We start from the raw sequence: 20,462 nt of genomic DNA on the forward strand, positions 1-20,462 counted from the left end.
TTGAGAACAGCTTGGTCTACATGTTAGCTCCAGGACAGGCAGAGCTATCCAGAGAAATCATATCTCAAAAAAAAAAAAAAAAAAAAAAAAACCCTAAAGTAAACAAGGCAGGAAGAACAGGAAGGCTATAATGGGACGGCTCAGAATGGTGTTATTGTTTTTCTGAACTAAAAAAGGTTCTAGGCGAGGAGGCAATGTCTAACGTCTGAGCAGGGCGTTGGATCTGCCAGATAGATGTCAGGGCCGGAAGAAAGATTAACACAGAGAGAACAGCATGTTTAAAGACGCAAACGAAGGGAAAATAAGGCGCATGCAGGCTCCGGTCATGAAGTGAGTTGGGTAATATCAAGTTGGGCATGGCACCTCTAAGAAGTAACAGCATTTTTACAGCAGGCAATGGTGACTGTATCAAATGAACCTCTACTATATGTCAAGACTTTGTCACTCGCTTCTCACACCTGTTCTTCATCCTCCTGAATCTGACTATGTTCCCAACCCCTGTCTGGGTTGTGACTTACAAGTCCCAGAACATCCTAGTATAGGAGGAGGATCCCATAGGCTTACCAGGCGTCTGGGTGTGTGCTGGGTATAGAAGCTGGAAGGCATGCTGCACACTGCAGAGGCATCCATCTTTTCATATTACAATACAACTCACATAGGCTACTTCATCAAGAAACAATTTGTTTGGGCTCAAGGCATCTGAAGAGTCAGGTCCTAGCACCAGGATATTTACCATGACTGAGCCTCATGGAGCCAATTTGTATGTGGATTACCATGGAATTAGGTAAAGAGTAAAGAGAAATCAGAATTCACTGTGTAGACCATATTAGCTTTGAACTCACAGAGATCCATCAGCCCCTACCTCCCAAGCGCTGCGATAAAAGACCTGTGCCAAAGGCATGGAAGGTTAAGGAAGCCATAAAGTGCCTATATTTACCACACATGGTTCGGGGAGGGTGGGGAGGGAGGAGAGACTGCCTAGGGAGGGTCTGAAGTGACCTCCATAGTCCACAAGGCTGCATTGTGAACCTCTGCTAAATATATTGATCTTTGAGCACACGTTCTCCTGGTTTACGGGAATGTTTGCTCAAGAGGCCACAGGAGTTAAACCTCAGCGCTGTCTGCTGTTCTCACTGGGATCAAGAGATGGTGACGTTTGAACTTTTGATCGCTGAGCACTATTTCCTAGTACAGAATGCACCACCATTGACTTAACTGTTCACCAGTCAGGTGAGACACATGACTTTTCCTTATGAAAAGAATATCCCATCCTATGAGTATACAAAACCCTATACAGCAGCCCCAAGCCTGTGTGTGTTTGTGTGTGTGCACTTGACATTTTGGGGTGTCCCTTACCATAAGTAGCCATTAAATAGACATCTTTATATATACATCTCTGCACAATATCTATCTATCTATCTATCTATCTATCTATCTATATACCTTTATATATTGTACACGAAGCTCTTACAAGCACATATTGTATCTTTTGAAATACAGAAAATACAAAATACAGATGCTTCCGAAAATACATTTAATTATATGAGATTCTACTACACTCCAGGTCTTAGTACTTTGTATCATTGTCAAAGAAGAAATAATAATTTTAATTCCACAGTAGCAACTTCTGCCAACTAAGCAGGAATAGACAAATGTCTTGCTTCTTGAGTGATGAACGAAAATATGATTGGATTGTCGTCTGGTGACACTGTTTTCCTGGAAGGAATTGTCTGAGACAGTGGACTTTTCTTAGTTTACACAGAACAGTGGACTGCTCAAGGCTAGCTGCAAGGCTGGCTTCGGTTAGAGCTTCGGTTAGAGCAGTGAGGACTTTCCAGTCACACTTGAGAACTTGTAGCCAAAGCTACTAAGAGAGAAATGATAAGGCTGGCATCTCCTATTGCACGAAGAGATGATCTCTCTCTCCGCAAAGATGCAGAGGCCCTGAAATAATAAGGGAAACAGATGACGTCAGTGTGTGACAAAATCGCGCATGCGCTCTACAGAAATGAGTAGATATAAAGTTCACAAAGCGAAAGTAAAAATGCTTAATTTCTATATTCTCAGATGACCGAAGCTAATAATTTTGGTTGCCCTTCCAAGAAAGACAGCACTCACGGTTGCGCGCGCGTACACACACACACACACACACACACACACACACACACACACACACATACCACACACGCACACACCTCTTTATGTAAACACACAGAATGCAATTGGCTTCCTTTGCCCGACACCACCTTCTGGACGTAGCTCATGCCGGCACACACGGGGTCAATTCATATTTCCTTGTATATGCATTCTTATTATACACGGTTCCAGAGTGGTAGCCAAGTTCCTTATTGGTGAATAGGGCATTATCAGAGTTTAACTGATTAAGAAAATCCTGTTCTGACTTTAAAACACTGAGGACAGGCCTGGCCAAATCTCATTTAAACCCAATAAGGAAGGTCTGTCCTTTTGAGTTTTTGAAACAGAAATTACTGAATTCTTTTCAACCAATTAAAAGGTGAATTTTTAAAATTATAAAACGATCTTATTGGTTCAGAATCAAATCCCACGCTCTCGACTAGTTACTGGCCATGTTCCTTACCGACAACAGCTTCCTTAGGACGCCGAAGTCCCTTCTTTTAGCCAATGGCACCCTCTACTGGACATTCACTATAGTTGCATTTCTGATTCAGTTCATCTTGGAATTATTCAAAATTAATTCCTCCCACTTTTTTTGCCTTAAAATAATTAACTAATACGCAGATATATTTTAGTTATTTTCAACAAAATACAACATCAGAGCAAAATACAAAAAATTAAGAGGGTCTTCCTTGTGGTTTTGTCTTTCTTACCCTCTTTCCTAGAAGTTAAGATCAATGGTTTGGAGTTCTCAGACCCATTTCTGCCCCCATTACCACACACAAGCGAAGCACACAGCGTTGTTCCCCTTTTCACTATATTCTGGGACTATGCTAGATGTGTTGATTTGACATATTTCAGAATCAAAGATGGTTATGAGCCACCATGTGTTTGTAGGGAATCAACCCCAAGTCTTCTGGGACAGCAGTCAGTTCTTTTAACTACCGAGACACATCTCTAGCCCTAAAATTCATCAGAAAAGTATAGAGACTTCTCCAAGACAGACTGTTAAGTAAAAGAAACTAATCCCAGAATCTTATCTATATTATCATTTATTATAACTGATACGAGAGATGGTGTGTAAGTGTGTGTGTGTGTGTGTGTGTGTGTGTGTGTGTATGCACACACGTGCTGTGACAGGAATATCTTAGTGTACAAGGACACACAAGAATATAGAAATGGTGTTCTACCTACTAAGAATTTTAAAAACTGCATCATATAAGAATAAGTATAAAACAGTGTTTGCTCTCCTGAGCCCTCTTACAATTGAAAATTTTGTTCTAGCATGTATATTAACATTTCAAATATATATTAGGATTAAGAAGAAAAAGTTCCAAGGTCCCCCTGCGGCCCCACTTATAGAATGTCTGCTGAAGTGTGCTAGGTCGGGGATGGTGCTGGGCCATCTGGGGAGAGTTAGCTCAGCTTGCAGATGCCTGTGGAACGTGCACCAGTTTAACTCGGAGACTGAGAGGCTACAGCGCAGAGATAACCTGCTCTACTGTGGGTTATTTAGGAAGTGGGTGGACAATCAGACTGTGGTTCCCCTGTGTTCTGAATTAACCCGTCTACTTACGAGTTCATGACGCAGTCAGGGTGAGTGCTGTGGTCCACACACATTAAGAACTTCACTGGCCTACAGAAGAAGAACAGTACCTAAGAGATTATCCAATCAACTCTCACCCATTAACCATTTATGATGTGCCTGCAAAGTGCTGGAGACACAAAATGCATCTTTGAAGCTCCCACAATCCACTTCTCTATAAACAACATTAGCTAGGCTGAGAGCGGAGGTGCATACCTTTAATCCCAGCACTAGAGAGGGGGGCAGAGGCCAGCAGATCTCTGTAAGTTTGAGGCCAGCCTGGTCTACACAGCAGGTTCTAAGACAGCCAGAGCCACCCAGAGTGACCGTGTCTCGGCACCATTCTTACAACAGCTAGCGCTTACCAAGAACTTACTACGCACAACGGATTTTGTCTGTGTGTTTATTTCGATGATGCCATTCAACCCTTCAACCATCTGATGAAGCTGATCCTCTTTTCAACCGCTAACGACAGTGATTTCCGCGTGTTCTGACAGTTGTGAGCTGGAGAGCTAACCTTGAATGTGGTAGGCTAACCCAGACCCTTCCTGCATGCACAGCCTACTTTATTAGGAAACCCTCTTTGATATGTGCATTGGCAGAGGGCTGAACCTAAAGCACGCAGGCGATGACCCAACTGGGAATGCTCGTTGCCTAGTGTAATGGAGGCAGAAAATGTGAAGTTCTGGGAGGCCTGGAAGAGTAACTGCATGCTCTGTGGTCCCTGCTTAGACCTTCAGTGAAGTCTAGTCTACATGCATACAGTTTACTGCTAGTGGTTTTTGTAGGTAGCGCCTCACTAGGATGCCTGGGCGGCTCTTGAACTGCTGAGCTCTAGTGGTCCTACCGACCTGGCCTCCTGAGTGTTTGGGACAACAGATGTTACCTGTCCAAACATATTTAAAAAGAAATACATTTGGTTGTTATTGTCTTTCGCCCAAGACATACTTTGAATTTTATGGAGTGTGATCCAATACGGTATTAGAAGAATCCAACCAAGAAGAAAGAGTCTGTGTACAGAAAGATAAGGCTCTGCTGGTGTCACCATAGACCCTGATGTGAACTCCGGCTGATGCAAGACAAAAAGGCTATTCCACTGAACTCTGAGGGTCAGGCGAGTCTTACCTACATTTGGGTTGGCTTTCATGTTTTTTTTTTTTTTTTCAGTCTTTGATTCTTTACTACCCAGGAGCAATAGAAAATTCTCAACCCAGAACAGAAGCCAGCAGGATCTGAGTGAGTTTTCGAGTCCCAGACCAGCAGCCAGATGAAGTGGATGCCACACAAGGAAGGAGTGACATAGGCTGGGACCCAGCACAGCTACGATGGGGGAAGGGGCAGGGAGGTCTATTCTGACGGCTATGGCATGGGCTAGTGGTTGAAGACAGAGCTTCTCTACAGAGTTCTTGGGCCAGAGAGAGGCGGTGGTAGCTGTGAAATCTGTAGTCACCACTGTCCTTGTCACTGAACAGTAAGAATTGTCATTTAGAAATATTTCTAATACCCGGTGCTTTAACACAGGAAGGAACATTAGTAGGAGGTGCTGGGGGAATATTTGCTTCAAGACTGCAGTAAGTTGGGTTCAAAAATCAACTCTGAGTATTAAACTTCGTGACTCATCCACAAACAATATTTACAGCCCAAAGACGGACAAAACTAACCCGTGGCACTACAAATCTAGCCAGTGATCCCACAGGAGCAGACGGCTGTCCCCATCAGGGAGTCTTCAGGACACCCGGGTACTGGTCTTTGTTCTTCTGCTTCATAGCTAAGAGCTGCTGTGCACCGAACACGATCATCAGACTGGGTAGGTAAATTTATACATTTCTCTGTACACAGGTTAGATGCTCAGAAAAGTGTTGTTTGTTCAGTTTGGCTTCTGAAGTGGATGGCAGATGGCACTTGGCTTTGCGTTTGTGTCAGCACGAGCAGTCATAAGTACAGGTGAGGGTCAAGGAGGTCTGGAGCAGGGATGATGTCACTCGCACGTTTGATCAGGTGGGAGAATGGTGCATAGCTCACACAGCTTTGGGAAGGCAGAAGGCAGGGACACAATGGTGTTGGGCAAGAATACTCCAGGTCAATTCACCCAGACACATCCATTAGTGTCTAAGAAAGCCTTCCAGTGTTGAACTGAAAACCCATTCGGCTTGTATACTTACGAGCTGAAATGCAGGCACACGGCATTAATCCCAGTGTTTAGGAGACAGAGACAAGTGGATATCTGAGTCTAAGAACAGCCAAGACAATAGAGAAGCCCTGTCTCGAAAGGGGCCGGGGTGGCGTGGTAGGGGAAGGGAATCAGAGACAGGAATTCTGGGCCCAGAATCAGACAGCCACCCCAGGCTTAGAGCCAATCTTGCTAACGCCTGCCATCCCTTCATGATACCCAAGTCACGGCATATAAAGTGTGGCTCACAGTAACTCAGTAGACAGTAGCTGATAAAATCTTTTTCTAGTATCTATGGTTAAGACCCATCTGTCAAAGAAATACCCAACTCAGGATCTTTCGTACTGTGGTTTAAAGATATGGGAACCACAGACCACGGTCCCCAGTCTCATCACAGGTCAACCAAGCTTGAAGGGAAAAAGCAAACATAGGTACATGATAAACTTGCGCTTTTAGTATCCTGCAGCTGTCCTTAAAATGGACTCAGGAAGGTTCTCCCTGCCCACGCACCCCTAGGCAACCCAGATGTCACCAGCCATGGCCCAAACCAACCCTTTGAATCGCTCTAACCTTCAACGAGGCTATACATAGCGCCACCTACCGGTAGTCATTGATACAGCTGTGCTGGAACCCCAGGGCCTCCAGTCTGTCTTCCAGAATCTTCACACTGCCTTCGCCACAGGATTCCCTAAAACATAGACAGGTGTATTTTTTAAAAAATAAACAGACCACAGAAGGAGGAAAAGGTAGAATGAAGAAGACAAAGTACTGAGTGAGGCCATTTTTTTAAAGAACTTCTCTCAGAACATGAGCTGATGCTCTGGGCCAAGCTTACTTTTTAGTCAGCAATTGCACAAGCCTCCAGCTGGACACGGGGCTCAGGAAAGGTTTCTTTTATGGCCTCTGTGGGGTCCGCTAAAGCTCTGCTAGATGAATGGCATCTGTTCCACTATTGGCTGTTCTCAGAGTGGAAGTTTTGTTTAAGTACACAACACTGTGTGCATTTGAGGCTCACCATGGGATGCTATAAGATCCCTATCAGTGAGACAGATTGACACAGACCTCACTTTACCCTTGCTTTCTTGGGGCAAGGGCAGCTGAAATCTGATTACCTAAACGTAATCCCTACTGTGGCACAATTCATCAGCGCTAAGCGTCACTGCCTTCTTTAGAATCAGAGAAATCCAATCGTGCACTAGTTAGCTCTATCCCGTGGCTCAAAGGTTACAAGTGGGAATCCCCCCTCCCTTGCCACAGAAATGAGGAGCTGAGATGTTAAAATGACAGTTCCTAAATGTAGGGTCAAAGGACAAAATCTAATAGGTAAGACAAAGAGAAACTTCTAAGAAAGAAAGTAATTAAAAATAAAAACAAAGTATAATGATTTTCATGCAACAAGAAGTATACTTTGTTTTCCAGGAAGCACAACACAGATCTTGGTAAAACTTATATAATAAACAGTTTCCAACGTTGTTGCAATCTGTGACCCAACAGCAGGGGTGAAATCCACCATGAGATGAGACTTAGGTCATACTACACATTTGAAATGGAATTTTTCAAGTTTCTCTCGACCTACATATTCTGTGGCACATGCGTCCTTGGGTTTGGCAATGCTCTCCTATATGCAGCATCAAGACTTTGGAGGACAGGGCACAGCTCTCCTCTGAAGCCCCCTCATGGCTGCTTAGCTTGAAACAAACTGGTTCTACTGCCAAGCTTCTGGACGAAATGGGTTTAACTTTTTAATGTAGCAAAATTTGAGGCACAGGGTTTGAAAACCATGAGCTAAACAAGTTGGTGGGGGACCTTAGGGGGTCTTTAGGCTCCTTGGTAATAGTGTTCATTCATGAAAAAGATGAGCCCCACCTTGCTTATATATAAACTCAAGTCATTTTTGAGAAGCTGTAGTTCTTTGAAGTCCTGGTCCTCACCAGTTAGCCAGCACCTATTTGCAGAAGCAGTTGCTCCACAGAGAGCAAAGGCTTCATCAGAGAGCACTGGGCTGATTTTGAAAATTTTGGTGAGGGTATTGAGGTTTCAAGTGATAAGAAAAAGAAACTGGCGATGACCCTCAGAAAACTGTAAGAAACTTGTTTATCTCTAACTCCCATGCCATAAAAATCAGCCTGGTGTGGGGCTCAGAGCACACTGGCAGGCTTTCCCACCTGCTGCCCTTCTCTGTCAGTCACATCAGAACCAGAAGGCTGACAGGTCTCTAAAGCTAAGAGCAGAGAGGCCATGATCAGATCCAAGCAAAGCAAAGACCTCACCGCTACCACCCCAAGTCCCAAAACTTACACATTGGGTCCCCCAACTTCATGCATGACCCAGATCTCAATTCTTGTGACTTTATCCTTCTGTAAGTACGGGATTTCAAAATCTGCAAAAAACCTGGAAAACAGAAAGGACATTTTTCTTTTTTAAATCTGTTCTTGCATGGTACTGAGTTTGTACACGCTAAGCAAGTTCCCTGACATTGAGCCCCGTCTTCAGTAGGAGAACATTTCTTCAAGTCTTAACACAATATAATAACTAATCCATTTTGGCCATTAGGTTATTTATACATTAAAGTTCTGAACAGTTTCCAGGAGGGCCAGTTGTTGTGGGGCATGCCTTTAAACTCAGTACTCGGGAAGTAGAAGTAGGTAGATCGCTTTGAGTTTAAGGCCAGTCTGGTGTACGAAGTGAACTCCAGAAGAGCTGGGGCTGTTCAGAGAAATCTTGTCCCCCCCTAAAAAGAGTTTCTAGGGTTCATTTTTTACATTGTGTGCATGCACATGTTTATACGTATGAGGGTGTATGAGCATATGTAAGCCAGAGAACAAAATTGGGCGCTGTCTAATCTCTTATAGTAACCTGGAACTGGCCAAGTAGGCTAAGCTGGCTGGAATAGTGAGCCCCAGACATCCATTGTCTCTGCCATCCCAGCACTTGGATTACAAATGTGCCACCCCTCCCAGATATCTCACTTGGGTTCTGGGGATCACACCGAGGTTCTCTCACTTGCACAGCATGTACTACCAACTGACTTATCCCTGCACAGCAACTCCTGTTACCATCCAGATTTGCAGATTCGCTGTGTGTTGGTCTGCTCTTATCGGTTTAAGGTCAACACACCATCCGACTATTTTACTTACTTTCCCTCGCCATACAAAAGCAAGCATCACACTGGGTCTGAGATGCTTCTCTAGCCTTTCGTTTGATGTCATCTGTGGTGTCCTCTGGTGTTCTTACCCTTTCGTGGGGTAGGCTCCTTTGGGGTCTGAGCCATTGAGCATGACGTTGATCACCCCCGAGCTGTCTCTCGAATACTGCAAGAAGAAAGACACCTCTGAGCATACGGAGGCACACCATTTCTGCGCCTTAAAACCAGCCTTCTTTAACTAATAGATTCTCAATAGAGGAAAACTTGGTGTTTCGTGCATCTAGGAGAGATGCAGACTGGTTTATTCTGAGAGGCAAAGCACCTTTAAAGTCCCCTATCCATAGGCTCAGTAGCTCCATGTCAGGCAATCTGAGGACATGATCCAGGACACACACGGTCATGTCTGCTAGAATAAACTAGACGGGACTGATGTGACAAATAGTATTGACATTGCTGTGGTGTCATACAAGGACTCACTTTATGCTCCCACCGAACATTCACCACAGGCTCCTGGTGGTTTGGCGCGGTGACTTCTCAATATGAGGAAGCCTCCACACCTGCAGAGTTGTTAGCTGCCAGAAAGGGAGAGGGGACAGTGACTTTGCCTACATGCCACGCATGACACGTCCCACTCACAACCCATCGGCCTGTAGAAGTTTCTCATAAAGTAACCGCCCAAAGCAGAGCACAAACCACAGGCACAGATGTCTCGGGTAAACGGCACGGAGTCCCACCACAAACAAGCACTACACGCATGCACGTGGAGAGGGTAACGACTTTCAAGACCAAAACATGTTCAGCAGCTTGAAACGGCAAGGAAATGGAGCACAGTTCCCACTGGGGACCAACTGAAGTCTGAATTATTAACATGCCACTGGAATGAAGCCACAAAAGACCTGCAATATCATAGGCTGAATGTGCTCACTTTCAAAACAGAGTGCAAGATTAGATGGGCAGCAGTCCAGCTTCACTACAATGTAATCTTGTGAGGCTGAGGGCAGGGCTCAGGCCCAAGGCCTGGAGTTCAGTCCCTGGTACCATTAAACAAACAAACAAATTAATAAGCTGATATCCAGGTGGTCTTGTTCTCAGGGTAGTCGGTGGTGACTTCTTGTCACTGAGCTTCACAGGACAGGTCTACTCACTAATGCAATGACACCTGCAGCCAGGTGCTCCAAAGCAGAGATACATTTTGTACCATTTTCCCCCAGCTGCTTTCCCCCAGTACTAAAATTAGGAGTTTAACTCTTGAGATGCTGGGACAGCCTATGCATTGAGGGGTAGCATATTGGTGGCAGGAATATGGGGGATCTCATTGGTCTTTCTGTGACTTGCCATTCTCTACTACAAGCAGTGGTTACACTGACAACAGGAAAACATTGAAAGGAGCCTGGGTATATGTGGACCATAGCTGTAGAAAGGGCTGGTTAAAAATCCAGTCTCCGAAGCTAAAAAACCTGTTTTCGAATCCTGGTTCACTTACTTATTATCAATCTTGACCTTAGGGCAATCTTTTTGACCTCTTTGTAATTAATTTTCCAGGACTTAACAGTTACCTCAGAGGATTGCTGTAAAGAGGAAACGTTTAAGCTCCTAACACTTCAGCCAGGGAGATGTAGCTCATGGTAGGACCTTGCCTGGTATGTGCACCAAAGAAACTAACTTTGACCCCCAGTATCACAAATAATAATAATAATAATAACAACAACAACAGTAATATTTATCGATTACTTAATATGGTTCAAGCCCTCTCGTTGCTATACTGTATTAGCTTTGCTTTTGTCTCAACTATCTAGTATACTCTAAGGGGTTAAAAACTGGAGACATTGATATAATTTTCCCATAATAGCAGCCAGTTGAGGAACCCACCTTAAAGTCAGGAAGATTCACAGTGGCCCGTGTTACGGTGCTTTTACAGACGGTGTTGATCTTTCCAGCCTCCAGTAAGTCTTTGACAGTTAACCAGAGCCTGTATTTCAGACGAAGCCCTCCCTCCAAAAGTGGAAACAAACACTGCTCCCACAGGAGTTGGCTGGAGTACACAGTCCTCAGCATGAGGTCTTATGCTTACGGGAAGTCCTTTGCATGGCCCTGGTGGAAGGTTTGATCAAAGTCCTTCACCCTATCAGTGGCCTCATTGAACTTCCGGAGAGCCAGGTAGACAAGGGGAGGCAAAGAGACATCGCCTCTGAGAGGGGAGGGATAGAAGTCCCTGTCCTCTACCTGTTACTTGGTCAGCATGCTCCACAATCAGCACTGAGCTAAGGACCTTCCTTGTTTCTAATCTTTATTTCAGTGCTTGAGGCAAAGACTGGAAGCTGCAAACGATGTCATTTTATAGCCAATGACAGCTTGTATGAACTCCGAGGGCAATATTGTTGGAGACACAGACAGACCTGCCTTGAGAACATTTCTGTGGCTTCAGCTTATTGGTAGCCCATCAGCTTTTCTCCTATTAATGCTACTCTGTGGACATTTCCGACACCCCCAGTGAAGTCCCCAGTTTCCCAGGCTCTCCTGTAAGATCAATCTTACTCCAGTTCTTTTCACAGCACTAAGAATTAACATGGCTTCGAACCACTAAACACAGCCATGGTGCAATTGGTAGGCTAATAGTACACCAGCCCCACGCGGAGCTGACATTTGCTGAACATTTCTTTCTGCACCAGCCACTGCCGTAAATAGCTTGCCTTCGTGGGCCCTCACAACTTTGTGGAGCAGAGAAGAGTCAGAGTCATCATTACAGCGGAAAGAAAGACACACAGAAATGGGGTGAAGGCGTAGGGCCCAGTTCTACAGATTCCAAACAAGCTTGACACTCAGTCAGCCATCCCGAGATTACCTGCATGGATGCACTTCTCCAATAGGAGTCCACAGCATTGTCTTCACAGTCCTCGGATGTGGGGCAGGACTGGTAATCAAGTCCTAGGAGAAAAGTACACACACATACACAGTTCATGCTGGAGGTGTATTCATTTCGGGAATTTGCTGATCCCTTTTTTTGGCATGGATTCTGAAAAAGGTACATAGTACATTTACTCTCTTTTTGCCTCAGTTTACCCACCTCTGGAAAATAAAGACACAAAGGCAGAGTCCAGGCTGGATCGGAGTCACAGGCTCCGAGGTCAAACCTTGAGACTACACAGTTTCTTGGCTATACATTCCTAAGCGACTCCCTTTACCATGTCGTGCCTCAGTTTCCACATTTGCTACAAAGCGCCGATGATAGATAGAATCATAGTGGATAATGTGTGGACTTAAAGTGTCTGAAATACTTGTAACAACAAGCAGTAACAGTTAAGTTACTCATTGTTTTCTTAGGCATCAGGATTTGGGAAGGATTAAATGAGATGAACATATACGAAGACACCCAGCCCCCAAAGACAAATCCACGGGCCGAGGCGCTATGACTTGTGCAAAAGTCTTACCGGAGGCATTTTCCTGTCGACACCAGCTCAAGAAATCTCCAACCTTGCCGTACAGAACGTCGCACAGGGGCGTGAGGCGGCGGGTGTTCTCTGAGAAGCTCATCACCAGTAGGTGGTTATTTTCCCAGAACAGTGACTGAGGAGAAACAAGCAGGAGTTAAAATATGGCATAAAACGAAAGCACGCGGATGGCAGTGTGGTCAAGAGAAGTCAGCAGCCATTCCTCATGGAATTCGGACCTGCGGTCTGCTGCTTTCTCTTTCTGTCCTTGTTGCTATGGCATATTCGAGTGTCACCTTCCTGTCCTTTCTGCACTGCAAACATGTGTAGATCAGGGGTTCCCAGCCTCCCTGATGCTGCGACCCTTTAATACAGTTCCTCATGCTGCGGTGACCCCCAACCACAAATTGTTTTTCACTGCTGCTTCCTAAGTGTCGATTTGCTACTGTTAGTAACTGTAATGTAAGTGTCTTTGAAGATAGAGGTTTGCCAGCGGAGTACCACGGGCTGAGAACCGCTTAGATGATGACATATTTCCCCTGTGCTATAAAATGTGTGCACCGTTGGTAAGAACCTTGATTAGGAATGATTAGGACCAGGGCTTGAAGCCTGGCTCCATCCCATACTAGGTGTGTAAGCTTCGCTAAGGAAGGCATTTCATCTCTCTGTGCCTCTGTTTCTATATGTGGGAAGTGAGGAGCAGAAGCCTTAGGCCTTGTTCCGTAGCTCAGGTTAGGATGGTGTGCAATTGCACAATGCCCTTCCTGGAGTGTGCAAACACCTAATTCTTTACAGCTCGCCTGGCGCCTTCCAGGATAAATGGTGTCTTCACACTGCAGGTGGAACAGCATTCCTGGTCACTGTCTCCTCTGGCCCTCAGTAGTCCAGTCTCTTTGTAGACTGGGAAGAGATGGCTGCAAGAACTGCTGTTTATGTTGGATCCTCAGCCCTTGATACACCACTGGAAACACAGAGGATTCCAGTAAGCTATTTCTTGAGTTCATCGACCAGCATTTTAAATCTTGCTTCTGCTTCTTGCCGACAGAGAGGTATGAAGGAGCAGAAAGTAGCGTAGATGTAGAGGTAGAAATTACACTTTTGTCCACAGCCGAGGCGTTTGTCCTTACCTTGTCCCTAGGGAGGGAGTGCTTGGAGAGATTAATGAAGAGATCGTAGTCTGAGGGGAGCACAGAGCAGGGGTCCTTGTCCAGCACCACCTTGAAGGCTTCCCAGATGGCTGTGCAGTTTTTGTCCCTGGAGATGCACAAGGACCTGAGTGTGTCACCCACCACCCTGCTCATGTGGCTGCCTGTGCCTCTAACCCCAGCACTGTATGAAGTGGAAACAGGAGGGTGACTGGGACCTAACTCTAGCTTCCAGATGACATTCAGAGGACAGTGGAGACGGAAAATGATAGAGCAAGGACCCCCACTGTCTTCCTCTCTGTGGGCACAGGCACATCACACACACACACACACACACACACACACACACACACACACACACACACACACAGTGTTCACACAACACAGTATAAGTTATAAAAAGTTATAAAAAGAAACCCCCAAATGCACCTCCCATGATGCACTGGGAAGCACTCTCACTGCGGGAGGTAAAACAGCTTAAGTAATACTGTCCCCTCCTCCACCCTCAAAATCACCTCTAGACTGGTGGCACACACTCTTCTCACCTCTGCACCCACAGGGGCAGTCTTAGCTGCAGTCACCTGTATACACGTCACCTGTCCCTCAGCCCGACTTTCCAAAGATCCCACCTCACCCCACCCTTCCGCCTTTTCACTTTCTGGCTTAGCACTTACTGGAGGCTCAGCAGCGTCGTGTACTCCGCACAGCGGCCCAGGAAGATGCTCTGGAGGTGAGGCGTGGTACCCTCCCCCCTCCACCGTGCTTCGGCAGCTCTCGCCCGGAGCAGCACAGGCAGCAAGAGGGACAGCCACAGAGACAACACACATCCCTGAACGGCCATCAAGGAGACTTTGATTCCTCTAGCCCGTGGCCTCCTGAACTCCTCCCAGTTTCTTTTCCACCACAGAGGCGGTTCCCCTTTGGTGAGCTTTGACAGGACGCTCATTCAGACGCCAAGCTAGACTCATCGTCTTTCCTCTTCCGTTCTAACAAACATTAAACTTGGGGCGATGTCTGGCAAAAGACAGCTCGAGAAGAGACCTCGAAATTCAAATGGGAATTTGAAGGACGTGAGGGTTTCAGCCATAGAGAGAGAGAAAAAAACCTTTTATGGTTTGAAACAACAGCACCTTTGGGAGGCATCCTCTTTCCCAAAGGCTAAAGATGGGTGAATTTTGTTTGTTTTAAGGACACACACACACACACACACACACACACACACACACACACCTATAGAAATCACTCATCGGTTACCATGTGAACATTAAGCAAACTTGAATTCTGTTCCGGTTCACACAGTCCTTCCCGGACAGACAGGTGTGCTACCCTTTGAAAACTGATACCTTTGAGAAAAGCCACAGACACAAGAGCACAGACAAGAATCACTCACTGGATGTCACTGACTGGTGACGGTGACCGTTTTGCATTTCCCTTTCTTCCTTTGTGAGGGACAAGGTCACAGGCATCACCTACACTTACCCCATTGCTTCTGGAGCACAGGACTTGTTTTCAAGTTTTCCAAGTGCGCACAGATAACCTTGTCTCAGAATACCGTTCGCTCGGAGCTACACTCCTTGGTAATCTGGGCAGTTTAGATGTCAGATTTGGGACTCAAATTGATACTAAAATAAGTTCAGAATTGTGGGGGACATTAGGATGGGTGAAGGTCTTTATCGTGTAGGATGAACGTGAATTTTTGAAGACCAGAGGTTGACTACGATCAAGTTGAAATGTTCCTCAAAGACGTCTACACTCCTATTCTGTAGGTCTGTGACTATTGCCTTACATGGTAGTAGATTGTACAGAAGTGTGTGTGTGTGTGTGTGTGTGTGTGTGTGTGTGTGTGTTGCAATTTCCTCCTGGACCTGGAGGTCCCCTGCACAGGGGATCCTGTCCCTAAGTCTGAGCTGCATACACACCACCTCCATGGAGACCCCCTAGTCCCTCAGCCCGACTTTCCAAAGCCCCTGCTTTACCCCACCCTTCTGCCTTTTCACTTTCTGACTTAGCACTTACCCTGAATACACATATCTTATTAAAAATCCAAGCCCCTCAGGGGTCTGGAACACAACTTACAGTTCACAAAAGCACCAGCTACAATGGTACCCCATGCTCCAAACCCCCCGGCCCCCATGAGATACAGGCCAGGTGATACCTTCTCTTCAGTGGGCAAACCACTGAAGAACATCAACTATTAATGCATTAGGTTTTTATCATAGAGAAATTATTATTTCTGGGGCATAAGAAAAAATTTCTTATAGGCAGGTGAACATTTCTTACCAAATTTCTACAGGCAGGTGGGGTGGGGGAAGAAACAAGCTTTTATTTTTTTGTGTATGTGTGATATAATCGTGTGTGTGTGTATGTGTGTGTGTGTGTGTGTGTGTGTGTGTGTGTGTGTGTGTGTAGCTGTGCTGTGACCTGTACCTGTATATGTGCAGGTTAGAGGGAGGCTGATGTTAGGACCTTCTTCAAGGACTTCTCTATAATATTTTTAAGTGCCTGGTCTTTTGAAACACCCCACAAACTTAAGGTTTTGTAATTGTTCTTCAGTGAACATGAAGAAATTGTAATAACTAACTTGTTTCTTTGGGCACCAGGCTTTACTCTTTTCTTAATTTCTGGTTGTAAAACACAAATGGATCTCTTTACTAACTGTTTTCTTAATTCCAATCAATTAAATTTCTCTTCTTGAAAGAAGTAGTTAAAATTGAGCCAGAGAAGAGAGATATAGCAATATCTTTGACTGTGCTTGCTTCAAAATGTTTTCATTAACAATATCTTCTTCAAATGTTATATAAATGTTGGAGACATAGTGACTAGGATTCTCCTTTAATCTTTGCTAGCTAGTGACAATCCAGCAGTTTTGAACTCAATTCATTAAGAAATTGCCCAAAAAGGTCAATATAATATGCCAAGTTTGTTACACCAACATCATTTCCAAAAAGCAGTTTCCTAGGTGAGTTTTTTTTTCCTATGAGAAAAATGTAAATCTCATCCCTGAATTCATAAGCCCTGCCTAGTACACTGTGTTGTTTCAAAACACGTCAGTATGAGAAATTCCAATATCCGAACCAAATGTTTCAAGAAATCAGCTATTCGGTGAGCTTCCTTGACTGAGGTAAACCGTGTTTGCAGCACCTTCTGTGCTTCTGCGACAACCCGTGGAGGTCTCTGGATGGTGAAGCATCCCAGCAGATGACACAGTAATTCCATCCTGAACTAACCATTATTAGCACATTGTTGGTTAACCTCTATGTTCTCAGTGAGACTTGCTGCTCTATGTTTTGTGATCATTTATAACTTTCCAGCTCATCTATATTGACCATGTATTGGCTCTTCTAATTCTTTAAAAGTACGTAAAGACTTAGATAGGTGTGAGATTAAATTTAAAAAGCACAAATATCCTCCATACAATCTTCTCGACACACACATCTGGCATAAACTTTAAAGGTGTTGTATGGCTCCCTTTGTTGGCATTTTTCAAAGAGATTTTTTCATTATATATAAATACGCGGTAGCTGTCTTCAGACACACCAGAGGAGTGTATCAGATCCCATTACAGATGGTTGTGAGCCACCATGTGGTTGCTGGGATTTGAACTCAGGACCTCTGGAAGAGCAGTCAGTGCTCTTAACCACTGAACCATCTCTACAGCCCTCTTATTGGTATTTGTACCTAGCTGGATTGCAAAGTCCATCCTGGGTTATAACCAAATAATTTTAAGCACCATTTCTAACGGCTCTGCAATACTACAGATGGGAAGAGCTACTGTGTTAGCCCTAGGTTGTATTTTCATCTGTCTGCTGACTCATCACCATAAATTGTCCACACCAGAGCCAAACATGCTGGAACAATTCCTTCACCATCAGTGTAAGACACTCAGAGCTTCTTGCCATCAAGAGGAGGACAACCACATTGACAGGTTTATGCCCTTTTTCTTTCTTTGAAAACATTCAGTTGTCTCACGACTAAATACATCATTCCAAGTGTCTGAGTGCCCCTTTATTTTAGAAGAGCTTAAGCTTTTATTTGCAAGAATAGAACTATAAAGGATGCTTGAGTGTCTTTCATTTCCAGCGGGTTCTGCACATTTGGTAAAGCCATGTTTTAAGTAATCTTTCATTATTATGATTTATGCTCATTTTTTCTTTCTGAAATATGGCTCAACTACAAAATCAGGAACAGTATTCTGCATTATTGTCGGCATTAACACTCACAGGTCCAAAAGTTGAACTTAAATGTGTGTCTAACCATTTCTTTCTCTTTGAATAAAGAAAATGACTCATTTTAAACATAATTCTTCCATTTTAATTGAAATAACATACTTGCTACTGATAAAAATGAGCAAAGACAGCCTAAAGAACAGTTCCAAAAATGCATTTAAGGTCTGCAACTGAATCTGTTGGGAATTACAGACTTACCTTTAAGTCATGGTGGCTGTCCTCTGTCCCGAGTGGGAAGAGAACAGGGACTTAAATATGTTCCACCAGGCTCGGGTCCAGTCAGGAATGCCCAAAGTGTTACAGCTCTTAGAAGAGAAGCAAGAATGTTTGGGCAGCCTGCTCAGGGCAAGTAGTCGAGGTCCCTGGCCTCTTATCAGCTACCAGCGGCAGCACCAGCTCCAGGGGCAACGGTGGCTAGGACTGCTGGGGGCAGTTGGGGTAGCAGTGGCATGAGCCTGGCAAGTCAGGCAGGTCCAAGGTCATCGATGAATGCTTCAGGTGAGAGAATTCTTCCCCCAAGGGTTTCAGCTCAGTGAAAATAGCCACTCTCAGATGGTCCTTGGTCAAATAACTTGTGTGTATTGTTCCATGTGGTCAGACACTACATAAACATTGAGGGGTTGGTGGGATTTAGCTGTAGGTGTTTCCTATTGGCTTAGTTTGAACTATAGAGTGATGCTCTATTTGCATGGGGAAGGTCTTCGGGTGTTGCCTATGTAACCGAATGCCCGGGTTCTCTCAGTGGGGTGTCCTGGTTAATATGTTCCAGAGCAGGTACAAAAATGGATAGGTTGTGGCTGGACTCCTGCTGATCTCAAGTCTCTGAGATTCCCAGGATCTGAGCTCACTCCCCTTTACCAGTTCTTCTATCTGTTGGCACATCTTACTTGCTCCATAACTTTTCCTTTTTGTTTTTATAAAGGAGATAGGTCATTGGACTAACTGTGTCTTGTATTGAAAATGGTTTAGTATTAAACCAAAACCTGATTAGTAGTGATCTTTGCAATGATACTCATCTGCAGTTTCAGAAATCAGATAAGGCAGGGTGCCAGGAGAAGCAAGGCACCAATGGCTAGTATGGGGCTGAGGAGAAGAAGAAGTCAAGCTACCACAGGGTGTAAGTAGGGGTGTGGTAGCATAGTGTGCATGAAGATCTCCCTTGAGATCTTTGACCATGTGTATGTCTTGTTCTGCCATCCCAGCACAATGTAAGTCCCTCTGTTCATCAGTAAGACCAAGGACTGAGGGTTTGGAGAACAACTCTTGCTAAGGAGGTTATCTGGCATTGAAGGGACTCAAGACTGTCTGCAGTAGAGGCCATTGCCTGGTCAAGTTTGTCCTGGATGTCATTGGCCAGGTCGTGTGTTTAGATGAGGGATGCTCCAGTGGTTCCTGTCACATCCAGTTAGACAGCGAAACCCAGACAGATGAGCAGAGGATGAAGAGCTCACTCTCCTTTCGGTCTACTCCCAGCTGTAAGGCAAGTTCTTCAGGTTTGTAGAGATAAACCTGGGGAACAATCCGTATGGGGGTGTAGGAACCTGTAGTGCCTCTGCACCAGAGAAGAGCGAGAGGTGGGGGGAATTAGCATATATTGGTTTGGTAATGGGTGCATGCATGTAGGATGGGGTCTACAAGGCAAAGGGGCAGGGTAGATAAAACGTAGGAATGTCTTGTGATTTTTTTGGCATGGGTAAGGATCCATGGGGTTCATAAAAGGAAATGCTAATGGGAACAGCTGCCAATAGCAATCAAGAAACAAAGCACGGATAAGCATTGGGAGGAGTTGGGGAGAGTGGTTAGGGGAAGGAGGTCAGCAACATATTGGATGTATTGTGGCCAAGAAAGGGTACCATGGAGCTTCTTCTGTGAGTGATTTTTATTGTTGAAAAATATTAATATGAATGAAGGCTGATTTGGAGGTAGGGAAAAGCTATCGATAGACATGTGGGTCTTTGTCACAGCCGTTAGAGTAGAGCTTCTCCATGACTCCCATGCACCAACATTCATTCCAGGGATTGCTGATGGAAAGCTAAGAATGAGTTTTAAGGCTGGCAAGTGTGGTGCCACTATAGCTGGTAGATTCAATTTCTATGATTCTAATATTCACAACCTCCATATGTGGAGGCCTCCTGGAGGCACTCACCTGTATTTCAGTAAGGAAAGCAGAGGAGCGTGCTGGGGGTGGGGAGGTGTCGTAGATATGGAATGGGGTTGTAGAGGAATCTCAGTCCTGGTCTGACATCCTTCAAGAGGGCAATCCTGGGTTCCTGTGAATGTGTTGTGTCTGTTGTAGATCTCTCTCTAGCAAAGAATCTCCACTGGTGAGTGTTGGGAAGGCTAGAGAGAGGCTGGGCAGTAGCAGAGTTAGTGTTAAGAATGACAAAAAATAGCCTTCAGAATAGAGGAGAGGGACACTTGTGGAGGGCACTTGGCCTGGGTGGCAGTTACCAGATCATGGATGTCTTTTCAGGAGATCTTGTTGCTCCTTTAAAAGGTGGTATCACCTCAGCCCCTTCTGCTTCCTCTGACCTTGATCTGTCAGTGACAGGCAAGCCATCTTCTTGGTTGGCGTAGTAATGTTGGACATTTCTGGTGGGAACCCAGATAGGCCTAAGCTGATCCTG

At 44.9% G+C, this 20,462-nt stretch overlaps 1 protein-coding gene across 1 annotated transcript; it reads right to left on the reverse strand.

The window, feature by feature from the left end:
• Positions 1-1,838: 1,838 nt before the first annotated feature.
• On the reverse strand, positions 1,839-14,450 carry BST1 (bone marrow stromal cell antigen 1; the record flags this gene model as incomplete). Its single annotated transcript, XM_080941444.1, has 9 exons — positions 1,839-1,944; positions 3,713-3,772; positions 6,493-6,579; positions 8,190-8,282; positions 9,126-9,202; positions 11,879-11,961; positions 12,465-12,600; positions 13,592-13,718; positions 14,284-14,450. 9 exons carry the CDS (start codon positions 14,448-14,450, stop codon positions 1,839-1,841), a joined length of 936 nt encoding a protein of 311 aa, XP_080797570.1.
• Positions 14,451-20,462: the final 6,012 nt, after the last annotated feature.

This window comes from Micromys minutus (assembly GCF_963924665.1).
Source record: "Micromys minutus genome assembly, chromosome: 1".
In the NCBI taxonomy this organism is placed as follows: domain Eukaryota; kingdom Metazoa; phylum Chordata; class Mammalia; order Rodentia; family Muridae; genus Micromys; species Micromys minutus.